Here is a 15775-nt window from a genome sequence, read left to right as displayed (position 1 = left end):
CGTATTTCTATTCCTAAAGTGTTCCGAGAACACTTTGGGAACAGAAACACTTTTCCTGGAGCATTACCATACGTAGCCTAAGTTCCATTTAAAAGAAAATACATAAAAAGTGTTTCTCAACATCACATTAAAACTAGAATCTAGAATTAAAATAACGTCTCCCACGAACTCAACATCTACTTTCCCGTTGTTTCCTACAATGAGCTTTGACTCATCTTCATTTGGCTTTCTCCCCATGTGTGAATTGCCTCATTGTGAATGCAACTTGATTAGTTGCATCGCAATCTAGACACCATGAACTGGATGGGTATTCTAATAGGTTGGATTTACAAACATATGCCAAAGAATCATTACTTGTAAGCTTATGCTCGGACGACCAAGTCTTAAACTTTCACAGTCCTTCTTTATGTGACCTCTTTTCTTAGAAAAGAAGCAGTGATCACCATTCATCTTAAATGATACTTTCTTAAGACCCAAACTATGAGAATAATCGGTACATTCATGAGTACCTTTATGAGTGCGTTTTACGGACCTCTTATTCTTCTTATTGCTAGAACTTGAGGCGTACAAGGCAATGTGTCCTCTTTCTTTCTTCAGTTTCTCTTCCTTTGTCATCACCCTAACTATCAAGTCATTACTTGACAAGGTCTCATCTTGGGAGTTGTAATCGGTCTTTATAATATCAAAATCAGGTGGAAGGATGTTTAAGGCTTGATGCACATTGCAGGCATCAGAAATAAAAACTTGAAGGACCCCAAGTTTTGTCTGCAGCTCTAACATCCTCATGTAATCCCTAACACCATCAATACCACCATACTTCATATTGAAAAGTCATTGCAAAAGTGTCCTAATCTTAGTATTAGATGAGACATAGTTTATAACTTCCGAGGTTGCCATAATTTCCTTAGGAGTACAGTTAACTAGCAGACCACTCTTCAAATGTTCCCGAATGAATCGCTTCATGGTTAACAAGCAAATCCGATTGCTCTTATCCCAAGCAGAAAAATGTGCTTTCTCGGGCTTCATACTGGTGTCAATGATATCTACTGGTTTATCCTCATTAAGAGCAATGTGAATATCTACTAATTACATTCCAAACAAAAAAAAAATCATATTTCCATGTCTTAAAATTCGAATCGGTAATAACCTCGATCAAAATAGAGTTACCATTTACAGAGAAGGTGACTGGAAAAATAAACAATGTGTATCAAACACAATGTGCATTAGAACATGAGACATCCCACCATAAATAAGATAAATATTTCTCAAATTCAATCAAGTGTGCTACTGTAGCAGTCATTACCCAATTTAATCATTGAAAATCTCTCGTATCGGGGATATAAACATTATGTATACATCTATTAAATACATGTGAGTTTATACTTAAAGACATAGGCAATTTATCTCTAAAATCACATGCTATGCCAATTATATTATAATAGCTTATGGATATATATCAATGAATCATCTCTACACATACTAGGTGTGGTCATATACATGTGAGCTAGAATTTATATTTTCAAAATCATATGAAAATACAAGAAAAATGCAAGAATACCCTTAAAAATGCACGTATACGGGTTTTGTATAAATTTTTCCATTCTTAAAAGCATCAAACATATAATATGAATATACCACAATTTAGAACAAGACCGTTCGAGCACGTCAGCATCAACCACCCTCCAAACAAAGCCCGCATGCACCCTTACATACCTCCTAAAAGCTTGGCGCGTAAGGTGGACACGTGATGTTTTGTGTCGGATCCAAAAACCTATTCGATTATAGACCTGTCCGACCACAGACCGATTTGATCTATTACTCTAGTCCAACCACCGACCAAGTGAATAGGTCAACGATCAATGCATGTTAGGTTAACGGTCAAGGGGGATTGGGTCAACAGTGAAACCCGGATCGGCTTAGGTCGTAGATTGCTAACATCAACAGTGATAGTTGTACAGTCAAGCAACATGACATTTCGCATAGAGGCGCGTGCCTGCCACATGCGGTGGCCTCTTCGGCGTGTGAGCCTTTGGCAGGCAACCGCTAAAGGCATGCAACCAATCAAAATGATTGTCTCGAGAAGAGCTATCTAACTATATGAACAAAAATAATTTTTATCGAACAAAAACTACCAAAATAGGCCCAAAATATTGGGTGCGCCCGTAGTGCCTCCTAATCTCTGAGTCAAATCATAGGAAATTTGACACGTCCTTACGGGTCCCACTCTTAGCAAATTTTCAAAATTCTCTAGATCATCCGTCTCTATGAACACTCCTTTATCTCTTTTCCCCTTCTCTTTGTCTTTGCGTCTTCCTAAGGAGAAATACATTCTCTCTATGCGACTTCAAAATCTGAATATGCTCACTCTTTCTCTCTCTCAAATCCCTCTTTCACTGACGACCATGGAAGGAGAAACAAGAACAAAACTTTGAAATCTCGTCTTTGCGTCATCCCAAAATCCACCTTCGCCAAAGCCTTCGACATCGCCTCCGAGCCCATCGGTAGTCATGAACGCACTCAAATCCCGTCGGCCTCCTCGGTCATTCGTACAGCTTCCTCTAAAACTTTGTCTCGCGACTTCTCTCAAGGTTTGGTCGATTTCTCTTCCCGCTCTCTCTTTCTCTTGTTATGTTTCAACTTTGATTTGGTAGATTCGATTTTGATTTTCCTCTTTGCGTGCTAAAGAGGGCTAGGGTTGAAGTAAAAAAACTTCACTTGATGTTGTCTAGGTTATGATGTGACTAAGTAAGATGATTTCTCTCTCTTCCGTTCCATCGCGTGGTCTCCAAGGTGAAACCGGCAATGTATCTATTCTGCGAGAACTTGCAATGCAATGTGTCTATTTTGTAAAGTAGCCTATATATCATATTTTCTATTGCTAATGGACCAATAAAGGAGCACTTAAGAGATTGGGTACTAGATTTGAGTTTTTTTCTTTTTTGCTTTTATTGATGTTATAAGTAAGAATATTGCCAGATTTCATTCAGCAATGGTTTGTTTATAACTTTATATTTTGTCACTACCCTCCAAAATGGTCAACTTAGAGAATCAGTATTCTACCAAATGGAACATATCCATTGATGTTTGTTTCTTTATTGTGACTTCCTTGACGTCCTCTAGTGTTGTCATTACTCGATGAAGTTGTGTCATGCACAAGTAGGATTTTTTAAAGGTACGAGAATATCGCTTAGATTTAATTTTTTTTTTCTTCTTTGCCTTTATTGCTAACAATATTGCCAGATTCCATTAGCATATGATTTGTTCTTGCAGGTATAATGTCTTCATCCAGTGTGAATGAGACTACTTGGAGTGGATTGACCTTCCAAAATAAAAGGTATAAGTGTGGTAAGCGAGTTGCCGGAAAAATATCGGAATCAACAAAAAAGAAAGACAAGTTCTACTATCATTGTGAGAATAGAACGTGTGACTTCTTTTCTTGGTGTTTGCCTACACGCGATGTGCGTCATCCTACCACGAAGGTTCCGCTTACAAGATTTGAAGATGACACAAAAAACATTGAGTATTTGCTTGAACATTTGAAAGACAAAATTGAGAACATTGATAAGAAGATTGATGAGAAGGTGCAGAGATTTAGGTATGATATGCACCATTTAATTGGTATTTTTCTGTTAGTTTGTGTTTTATTGGTTATTTTAGTAGGACTACTTGTCTAAAGAAGTATATAGTTGGAACTTGTAATTTTGCTAGTTTGAATGATGAAGATTCAAAATCTAGCGTGCGACGAGCATAGATGTGATGCGAGCGACAAGTTCTTTATGGTTCCGATGATGTAAAGAATGTTGTTGACATCAAAGGGTTTCATGGTCCTTGTTTTACAAAACATCATCTTATGAATGGATGAAGAATGAAATTTTGTGACGGTAACCATTATCCCACAAGGCAATTACAAGCCGAGATTGTTTGAATGAAATTTTCAAGTAGTTGTTGCAATCATGATGAGTACATCATTGCCTTGTTTTTAATAGTGTTCTTTTTTCCATGATTTAACCGTGACTTGTGAAAGTTAAGTTCACAAAACACCTCAAGTATTGGGGAAACAATCACCACAAAGTTCTCTTCTTATGTGGAGTATATATTACGAAGTCTATTTTTGCATTATGCTCTAAGAAATATCAGTGGATTAATCTATTTCAGAGGTTCTTATCTGTCTGATGTCATTTCAACTAGATATTCATGTTTGGAGCTTTAGATGTTCACTTTTCCTTAGTGGTTTAGCACAAATTACTCTTTTTCAATGGTCATTTGGCTCCTCGTCTATCTAATTCAAGTTCACACTTTTTCAGCTAGTGCACCTTAAATTTTGTGATGGTAACTATTATTCCACAAGGTAATTACAAGCCAGGATTGTTTGGATTCAATAATTTTGAACCCCTGTTCAACAATATAATGCATTTTGAACCTCTGTTCAACCATTACATGTTGGGATTCAACAAAAAATATAACCACTTCACTTATCTATCTAGATTCAACAATTTTGAATCCATGTTCCATCAATGAACCTAATACAACGAAAAAAGCAATTACAAGCCGAGATCACGGATTTAAGAGAAAACACATAAGTCACATCTAATTGATAGATTTACAACTAGTCAACAAGAATCATCATCTCCAAAACCTCAAACCTTTAAACCCTACAACAAAAATGAATTAAACAAGAACGCCAACACCACCTCCTAAGCCCTCTCGCTCCCGATAAGGATTCCTCCCGACTATTTATGCCATGACCATGCACTATCGATGCCCTCTGAATTGTTCAACTCATTTATCCTAGGTTGCTCAGAAGTGTGTGATGACCTATGCATAAAGAAATAACAAATATATTTAGATTGTACTATACAACATGGCTAGATAAATATTGTCTCAAATAATCCCACATCCACAAACGGTAAGTAGTACCTGACCTGAAATGGTTCCATAAAATATGTTATGGTACTCCAACATCTATTTATGACAAACCATTATAAACAAATAATACAATACAAAAAGATGAAACACCGGGATGTGAATTGATTTCCATAATAAGCACTTCACTAGTGAGTGGGGAAAATCCATTCATAATCCTTAGCGATATGATGTATGTTGATTGCATTTGCATAAAATAAATGACTCCATTAGTAGAATGTAACAAAATGCTTATGTTGCTTCCAACTATTAAATATCCGACCAGTGAATGGGGAAAATCCATTCACAATCCCCGCCGATATAATTTATGGTAGTTGCATCTATATTAAAAAAAAAAGACCATATTAGCCTAATGTAAAATATAAATGAAGGACTAAGAGCAATATACTTAATTATGAAAATCTGGATCTATTGTAGGACCACCATTGTTGCTAGAATATAAGGTACTACAAATCTAATTTGAATGCATTGAATAATCAAGGAAATAAGTTTGATCATATATTGCTTGGGCAACCAACTCTATATTACAAAGTATTGGATATGTTAATTGGCATCAAGTAACATAAGAGAAAAATTTAGATACTCATATTAACTTGAACAATAAGTCATTCACCTCAACTTTCTATTCGCACGGAGGGTGTTCCTTTCTTAGATTTTTTTTTCTCAATTGAACTTTTAAATCTTCCATACCTGGCTCCCTTTCCTTTCCTTCGAAAGGGATCCGATACCACAATCTCACACAAAGAAGCCTTGTTATCATCATCACTAGCATCCTCGGTCACAACCAGACATTACTTGTATGGTGAAATGTCGGCTTTTCCTTTTTGCAAAGCTTTCCTCAATATACTCATAGTATTTCCATCTTTAGCTCCCAATCTCATCGGTTCAAAAGGTTCTTGAATTAATGTGGAAAATCGATAAAATTTAGGACTCATTGACATTTGAGGTGATTCATCATTCACATTCCCTTGTTTAACACCCTTAATCCATCTTTTCAAAATATAGGAATATGGAATGCCCACTCACTCATAGAATCCAAACAAAATTTTGACTCTAACTATAGCATGAATGTTCAAACCAAGCTTCTCGGGCATAACCATTGATGGAGGCAATTCCAGGATGTGTGGAAATGAAATTCATTGCTCCACCACCTACTAATTATGTAGAGAATATAGCTAGGAGTAAGAGGAGGCATGCACGCGCAAGGCATGGCAACACAACAACCCCTTTCATCCAAAAAATTTGAATTTAGAAGAAACTAAAAAGTTTTCAAGTGTCAAATCGACAACATGTTCATGTTGAATCCCCTTACACTTTAGAGTATACATTTGAACCGATTCATCAAGTGTAGTACTTGAAATCTGGTCGGAGATACTTTGCAACATTTCTTCATTAAACCTTTTAAATATGGTATTAGTATACAAAGAGGTGGGCATGTGTCAAGACTCCATTATTCAAAATCTGCATTTTGGGCTTCCCATGAGAACTATAATCATCTTGACTTTCAATTTCTCGCATGTGCTTCAATTATTCTTCATATTGATGGATAAATTCTACAAGGGTCAATGTTTTAATCGACATTCATTAGAATACATTATTGGTACTCTAACTCCTTTGACTTGATCTTATAGCACATGTAAAAATATTACGACCAAAAGCCGAACTCCATTTACGTCTAAAGTCGTATAATCTCCGAAACCAAGTGTTATTCTCGGTTTCCCACTCATCTTCCATTTCTCTTCAAGTAGATTCAAATTCATCCTCTGATCTACATCTATACATAAACTCAAAAAAATATTTATCCTTAAATTCTGGCTTGTGGTAAAGCTGTAGAATATTTTGATTGACATTTTTCCCATTGTGCCAAGTGCATAAACAATGTTGTGTATTCAGAAACACCGTTCTAAAGGCTTTTTCCATTGCTTGGTCTTGATTAGAGAAAAAGATTTTCGAAGCCTTATTATCCATAGACTCCAAAAAAGCCTCAAATAACCAAATAAATTAATCGGCAATCTCATCCAATAAAAATGCATAACCGAACAGAGTATTCTTCCAAGGGTGATTAACCCTAGCAAAAAGTGTACATATCATGTTATATTTATTGGTGCGGTACTAGTATCAAACACCAACGCATCACCTAAACAATCATAATCAAATTTGAACAAGCTATCTGTTCAACCTATCCTCTTGATTTACCTGTACAACATAGAAAAACATTGGGTTTTGCATTTGCATGCAATGAAAATGATTTAGAAGACCTTGACAATCTCTCCACTTATAACGTTGGATCTTACGTCTGCAAGTGATTTTGAGTATCACGCAAGATGAAATATAAGTTTTAGCTTCCTCATGCTCTATTTACTAAGAACTTAAATGAGGAAGTTCCCTCAATGCCAAATTTAGCCATATCGGCTAGGATAGCCTTGTCGCTATCGGGTATCATTCTTCTACATCTTATCAAATGCTTTTGATCTTCGGGTATAAATACATGATAATGCTTATAAACACACTTTATAACTTCATAGACACCATCGTCCACTTTAAATTTGATATGAGCAAGACAGCCGCATCTAATTTCAAACCTTTCGAATTTCCTTCCTTTATTAGATATGCTGTGAGAATGTCCCTCACAGTTATACACAAAAGTCTGACAAGTTATTTCTCATTTAACAATTCTAACCACATTAGCCTTCCTCACTCCAAATCCTTCGCCGATTGCATAAGCCACATAATTATTATATGCTTTAAGTTCATTTGGAAAAACCATACCTACTACAAGCTCAAAACTTTTCTCAAAATCACGCATTACATGTGCAAGATGGGAAAGTTTCATGTTACAATCAAAAGAACAAAAAATACTTAACGTAGTGTTTTTACAAGCAAAATAACATCTCATCTGTTACTTAAGAAAGAAAAATATGTCTCTCATAGTATGAGTAATAAATTATCTTTGATTCATCCATTCGATAACTTTGCGCGTGCAAAGTAATTGATGTAACAACTTCAAAAAAACAGCAACAATCTCGGCAAAACTAGTTCAATGCAACAAAAATCGCAATGAATGGATGTTCTAGTGGTTTCTTCGTTCAAATTTCAGAACCTTGATGTCCATAAAAAGACAGATGAATTAGAACAAAAAGCTACCATTTCAACTCATAGTATAATTACACCGCAAAAAAGTTGACATATTTGATAAGTTTAGGCACGAGATTAGATATGCTCCAGAACATGTGGACTAAGAACAACCTCTAAGCTGTACATTAAGCTATTGGGGGATCTCCACAGTCGGCAACATCAAAATAAAGAGCAAATGCCAACCTCGGGAAGCCAATTTGCACAAGATTTCTACGAAAAATTTATGTACCAGAGGAGAGTGCATCCTCAACTCAACATCCACTTGATAGAAAAAAATAAAAATAAAAATCTATAATGGTCTGACAAGAGAAGCTACAAAAGAAACTAGACAAGAGTTGCTACCATTTTTTAAGGTATAAGTCTAAAATGGTCAGTCAATTCTTTATTTTAACGTCGTTCACACCACTCCGGAGGGGAGACGTGGACCGAGTTGTCAACCAAAGACGCTGTAACAAAGACTAAATTTCTAAATTTCTATGTAGCACTAACATTGATACGAGACACGACACGACACGACATGATACTTTGACATGTTATTTCTCAAAAAATAGAGAATTTCGACACGTTGGGACATGCGCACGTGCGTGTATATATATAATGACTGTATAAAAATATCGGTGAATTTTTTTTTTCTTCTTCTGCTGTTAGAGATTCACGATTAGTTTTTTTTTTGTGACTGGGTATATTAATTTTGGAGTGGTTAGATATATGACTTATATATCTATATTTTTTATAAATTTATATTTTGACACCTACTTTATTGAAAATGATTAAAATTGATCCCGTATTTGTCGAAATGGTATATCGGGATTCTGCACTAGTGTGTAATCATATGTGAATTGCATGTCAAAGAGTGTCGGAGTGTCGGACACGACGGGGAGACCCTTGAAGAGTGTCGGTACTTCCAAGTCAGATTCCATATTGTGGAGGTTCAATAAGTTGCCCGAAGCAAAAATCTAGCAACGCATTGGCCACTTTTTGGCGTAGAAATAGCAAAAATCAGCAAGAATGAAAGTCTGGACTATTTCGGACAGGAGGACCATCGAAGGCCACGGTTCGTATCTCAGGTCTGTCAGTAAGCCCCCTCTTGTATCTCGCGGTTGTATGAGATTAAGGTAAGCGACGTTCCCACATCTCTTGCTTGAGTATTTCGTGCACCCGATAGCAACTTGATAGCCATCATAAAAGTTTTGAGGCGATGCGCTTTTTCTCTTCTCACCCAACCCACGGTCGCCAAAGTTTTTAACTTTAGTCACGAAAGTTTTTTTATGCGATGGAACGGAAGAGATAAATCATCATACTCGGTTGCATCATAACCGACAACATCGCGTGAAAGTTTTTTACTTCAACACTAGCCCTCTTTAGCACTCAAGGATGAAAATGATAACCGATTCTACCAAATCAAAGCTGAAACATAGAGAGAGAGAGAGAGAGAGAGGAGGAGGAGGAGGAGGAGGAATCGACCAAACCTCGAGAGAAACCGCGGGATGAACTTTATAGAAAGTTGTGAGAATGAACGCAGAGGCTAATGCGATTTGAGCGCGTTCATGATCGCCGATGGGCTCGAAGGCGACGACAGGAGCCATGCCGAAGGCAGATTTCGAGAAGATTTTCGGTTTTTGTGGGTACGTTCGTGATTAGGGTTTGAAAACGAGGATTTCTTGTTTCTCCTTGGTCGTTCGTGAATGAAGAAGGATTTGTGAGAGAGAGAGTGAGCAGATTTCTCGTGGGATGGGAGAGAGACGGCGCGCACAGAGAGAAACCTCGGAAAGACGGATGCAAAGAGAGAGAAGGGGAAAAAGACATAACGGAGCGTTTACGGAGACGGAAGATCTTGAGGATTTTGAAAATTTGATGAGAGTGGAACCCACAAGGACACGTGTCAAATTTTCTATAGTCTAGCTCAAAGATGACGTGGCACTTCAGGCGCACCCAATATTTTCTCCTCCGGGAAAATATTAGGTGCTCCTTGAGTGCGTCATCTCAAGACACCTCATTCAATGAACGACACGTGTTCGGGGCCCACATTTCCGATTTTTTAAAATCTGTTTTCTATTACATTTTTTTTTCGTAAACACCCCACTGCTACACTCTCCCTCTTCAAGTGACAGGATCCCTCACCTTCATCTTTTTTTTTTTTTTCGTGCCGAAGATGGAGATCGCGGGAGGCAAGGCCGTAACTTGAAACAGAGATTAGAAGAGAGAGATCGGGCGGCAAAGAGAGAAAGTGGGCCGTGAGCCCCAAACATCTCAGCAAGTCGCCCTCAACACATCTTGACCCCCGCCGCCGATTTCGACGGCTCCCTTGCGGCCATTTGTTGGTTGAAGATGTGAAGATGAAGGTGAGGGGAATTAGTGTGAAGGACGCTTTGCTCCGGAGGGTGTCCGCCATAGGCGGGGTTGCCCCCTCTCCGTTCGACGGCGGCGCCTATGATTTCACCGCCCGAAATGCCGTCCCACGTTTTGAAACTTGGAGAGAGGGGGGTGGCGCTGTGAATGTTTACGGAAAGAAAAATGTGAAGAAAAACAGATTTTAAAAAATCTGAAATGTGGGCTTCACTGGACACGTGTCGATCATTAAATGGAGTGTCTTAGAGATGACGTGGCACTCCAGGAGCACCCAATATTTTCTCTCTCACTCCTCGCTTTGAATTTTCACCGCTCCCTCTTTACCCCAAGTTTCCCACTTCCACTCTTTTCGAAAAATTGAACTGCAATCGCTCCACACTGTTCACTTCTTCTTCTTCTTTCTTCTTCGTCACTCCCATTTTCCTTTTACTTTACTCTGTTTCTCTTCTCTCCTCCACAGAAGTCGTCTGTTGGATCGTAGCCATAACTATTTCGCTCTCTCTCGAGATCTCGAGTCTCCACACCCTTCAAACTCTCTCTTCCACATTGTGCCACCTTCTCTTCAGTTTCTTCTTTTGTTTCGGTTTCAAGAACAGGAAAGAAAGCTGACAAATTTAGCAACTCCGAAGCTCCGGCAGTAATACCAGGGACCATGGGTTGCGTCTCCTCCAACCTGCTGAGTCACGACGACGAGTTCTCTCCCCTCGGGACCTCCGCCCTCGGCCACCACATTGTCTCTCTCACCTCCACCACCTACGGCCTCCTCACCCTCGACCCACCCACACCCTCCACCCCCGCCGCCGCCGCCGCCGCCGCCGCCACCACGCCGCCGACTCCTCCGCCGCGGTTTACCCTTGGATCCATCTTCCACTCCCCTCTCTCCGACCCCAAGTCCTTCCGGTCGGAATCCAAGCCTCTGTGGTCCGACCCGACCCGCCCCGAGATCATCAACTCCTGGGAGCTCATGTCCGGCCTAGACGCCGAAAGCTTCCGCTTTTCCCCTCTCCCCCCACCCAAATTCAAAGGCCCTTTTGGCTTCGACAAAGAGAACTCGAACCCTAATTCCGCTTCCCGCGTTAATTCATTTAAATTTCAAATTCACCCATCCCCCGTTCTCAAGCTGCCACCACCGCCGCGAGATGGCAGCCACAGTGAAGTTCCGAGTCTGTCTGCTGCTGTGCTAGCGGCGAATCCCGCGATCAACAGGTTTGAGTACCTCTGCCCTCCGAGGGGAGAGGACCGGGTTGTGATCTACACCACCACTCTGCGAGGGGTGCGGAAGACGTTCGAGGACTGCAATGCTGTGAGGGCGGCAGTCGAGGGGCTTGGTGTGGCGGTGTGTGAGCGGGATGTGTCAATGGACAGCGGGTTCAAGGAGGAGCTGAGGGAGCTGATGAAGGGGCGGGCAAGGGTGGAGGTTGTGCCGCCGAGGGTCTTCGTGAGGGGTAGGTACTTGGGTGGGGCCGAGGAGGTGATGAGGATCGTCGAGGAGGGCGGTCTGGGGGAGCTGCTTGAGGGCTTGCCGAAGAGAAAGGCGGGCATGTTGTGTGAAGGGTGCGGGGGCGTGCGGTTCTTGCCTTGTTTCCGGTGTAATGGGAGTTGCAAAGTGTTGGTGAATCTGGTGTTGGTGAAGGAGGAAGGTGAAGATGGAGAGAAACCAGAGAGGGTTGTTGTGGTAAGGTGTTCTGATTGCAATGAGAATGGGTTGGTCTTGTGCCCAATCTGTATCTAATTTCTGTGATGATGGGAGTCTTGGACTAGGTGGTCTCTCACAGTTATTGTCCTAAATAACTTGCTAACTATGAGAAATGAAAATGCTTAGCATTTTGTTTACTTACAGTTATTGCCCTAAATAACTTACTAAATATGCGAAACGAAAATGCTTAGCATTTTGTTTACTTGCAGTCGCTATGTGTATGGTTCTATTCCATTGGTTTCTTGCTTCGATTATTCTGGTAATTTCTTCTTTTATGAGATAACAATTTGCAGATGCTTAGGGCTTCAGGCTGAACAGCATGTGTAGAATTAACATGATCTAAGCCAGGACTATTTGTCATTGGAAATGCTTTGACACTGGACATGATGTTAGACAATGATTTAGCGATGTTCTCGGGCTTTTACGAATGATTTTGGTCATCGAGCTGTGGCAACGCATATGAGTTCTGCCAGTTTCTTTGAGAAATCATCATTGCAATTCTTGAAATGTCGTAGTTGCTACTCATCTCGGAAATTAACGTAAGCTAGGAGTGTGGTCTTTTGAAACTGGATTAGCGTGAGCCTTTTGCAATTTGAGCCATCTTTGTTGGCAAATGGAGAGCCAGTCTTCAATCCCATCAATCCAGGCCTGTTTATTGTGAAGTATCTTTATCCCTTGCTCTGTTCATCTCTCCATCAGGAGCATTTTATACACTTCCATCTAGGTAAAGCACTTTTGGAAGGAGAAATAAGAGAAGCTGAGCCAGATTTGGATCCTTTTGTCACTGACACAACATTAGATCTTGTAAATACCTTTTGTCACTGACACAACAAAGCTTTCATAGCAGTCAGAAAGGCAGCTGCCGCAATGCACTCTTCTACATCTCTAAATATTTCTTGAGTTAAGTGATGAAGGTTTCGCATGCTTTTGCTTTGGAAATTTGCCAAATGGAATGCTGCAGCTTCCACCTAAAGCATGTTAAGGATCTGCAAGTTATTTTCACAGCTCCTGCCTCATTGGGACGAATGTGTGATTTGCTTATTTAAGTAATGGCCGTCGCTTTTAGTTAAGTCTGAACATTGGAAGGCCTGCTTCATGAAGATGCTCGATTCGGCAAATGAGGCTGCTTTCAAATGGATTCTCATATACACTGCCTGTTATCCTGCAAAGAGGGGCTTTAGACTCGGCAAGTGCGAGTTTGCTTGTGTACCTGATTGATAGGAGTTTGGTCGAGTATGTTGGCTAGCAGCTGGTTTCATACTGTGATGGATAGTACAGGGAGTGGCCTGAAGAGCATGCACCACAACCAGTGATGCTATGCCAACAGTTACTTCTGCTCCGTTTAGATGGACCATTTTGCATAATTCCTGGCTACATTTTCAGTATGTATATGCTTGTTTTAAGTTTGTTCCTTGTAGATCCCATCAGGCGGAGCAAATCACAATCACCTCTGATGAAGTCATTTCTCTGTTTAGGACCTTAATGCTGTCGGATGATAGTTGATGATTGCTGCTAGGGGTGTCAAAAATACCCAAACCTAAAATTTCGGGTCTTTTTGTGTCGGGTCCATTCTGGTTCGGGTTATACGTAAAAAAAAAATTTGGTATCCTGATGGTTTGGTTCGATTAACTTTAAACACTAAACAAATAAGAAAAAAAAATAAAACCCTAAAAACTAAACAGCTCTCTTCTCCTCCTCCTCCTCCTTCCAAGTTCGCTGCACCACCATTCCACCTTCACCAGCAGGTTTGGTGATATCCATTAGCTTCCTCCAACTTCTCCGGAAGTCTGCCATTGTGCAATGACGGTGCTGCGCTCGAGATATACCAAAGAGAACCTGAAATCGAGCAAGGAAGCGAATGCGGTGAAGAAACACAAATGGAACTGCGTTACAGAGTGTAGACCGCTTCTGAATTGTAAGAGTGATGATACCAACAATGCGGTTGATGCGGCGGATGATCGCCCTTTCGATTACGTCGAGCATGCCTTCCGAGCATGAGTCCATATCTCGATGCGTCCATGTACGCCCAAATCGCCAGAGTTGTGTGTATGGTTTGTCCACACTCGAGCTCAGTCTCTATCTTCCATGGCCGTCCGGATCTAAATGAGATCGGCAATCATGGAGACTCATTATCTCCTGATTGTTTATTTAAATATTGGATAAATGACGTGCATGTTTAATCTACTTTAACCCAATATGCAATGTGCTCCTTGAAATTTAAAATCTGTTCAATGTAGTATCTAAACTTCAAATCAATATGCGATATCGTCTCTAAATTTTTAAGTTATTCAATGTGATCCATGAAATTTTAGTACATGTTCAATTTAGTCCATGGATTGTATGCAAATGTCTAATGTCGTCTTTCCATTAATTCAAATTTAGAAACAACATTGAATATTTTCATACAGTCCAAGGATTAACTTGGTCATATACCAAACGTCCATAGACCACATTAAGCAAATTAAAAGTTAAGGAACATCATTGCATATTAGGCTAAATTTTAGGAATCGCATTGCAATTAAACCAAAGTTTAGGAACCCTTTGTAACATTATCCTTTACATATATAGGTGGGCATTGTGTATCTTTCTATAGGGTACCCTACACAAGGTTCGTGTCTAGGGTACGTGGTGGATGCCATGTGGGTGCAGGATAGATATGATATGAAATCCTGAAATCTATCCTATCCTCATCAATTATGAAATTTTAGAATTTGAAATCTACCGTGTCACGTCTAGATCGTGAACGATAGACCACCGTCGGGCCACATAAGAGTCCGCGTTTGGTGCCAACATACCAGTAATGTGGGGCCTGTCGGCAAGACCCAGACGTGGGTCTGGCAATTGAGCCCTCAATGCGTCAAGCTGCTACTGTCAATTCCCAAAATGCATCCGCTATTTCTAAGCTTTAAAAGAAAAATAATTGCTTCTTTTTTTTTTAAATTCTCCGTAAGAGGATGAGCTTAAATCATCCCATTAATTCGGAAAGTGCAAGGGGAGACATGATTAATCTTAGGCCCGTTTTATTTCACGAAAAAATTATTTAAAAAAGCACTTTTCTGCAAAAAAAATCGCTTAATAATCAAAGCTGAGGAACTGGTTCTTTACCCAAACCTGCACTTCATACATTCCACCTTCCTCCATATCTTGGCTGAAGCATTGAAGGACCAATTCGTGCTAAAACCCAAGGGATCTCAAAATTGCGTTGGTGGTTACAGATCCAATTATAAAGGTAAGTGCACCGGAAGTCCTAAAATTTGTCATGAATGGATCCTTAAAGATTGCAAGAAGAACACATACATAAGACAAGATGCAATTCTTTCTTTCTTTTATTGGATAAATCCATTGAAAGTCCCCAAACTTATCACGAAAGTGCAATTAAGTTTTAAAACTATCAAAAAGTGCAATTAAGCCATAAAAAATTTCAGAAAGTGCTATTGAGTCGTAAAAGCTTGAAAAAGTACAATCAAGACCTAAAACTTATCAAATTGGGGAAATCAAATCCTTCCTTGATCGCACTTATTGAAATTTTTGGGACTCTATTGCACTTTCATGACAAGTTTTAGGACTTAATTATACATTTTGAAAGTATTAGGACTCAATCGCACTTTCCCGGTAATTTTTAAGACTTGATTGTACTTTTTGAAAGTATTAGGACTCAATTGCACTTTCGTA

General features: G+C 39.7%; 1 protein-coding gene across 1 annotated transcript; it reads left to right on the top strand.

Moving 5' to 3' along the window:
- Positions 1–10832: 10832 nt before the first annotated feature.
- On the top strand, positions 10833–12296 carry LOC115740759 (uncharacterized protein At3g28850-like). Its single transcript, XM_030674335.2, has one exon. It carries the CDS (start codon positions 11060–11062, stop codon positions 12137–12139), a length of 1080 nt encoding a protein of 359 aa, XP_030530195.1. The 5' UTR covers positions 10833–11059; the 3' UTR covers positions 12140–12296.
- Positions 12297–15775: the final 3479 nt, after the last annotated feature.

This window comes from Rhodamnia argentea, chromosome 9, assembly GCF_020921035.1.
Source record: "Rhodamnia argentea isolate NSW1041297 chromosome 9, ASM2092103v1, whole genome shotgun sequence".
Lineage (NCBI taxonomy): Eukaryota > Viridiplantae > Streptophyta > Magnoliopsida > Myrtales > Myrtaceae > Rhodamnia > Rhodamnia argentea.
Note: the sequence above shows the minus strand (reverse complement) of the source record. Positions and strands in the feature narration are given on the sequence as shown.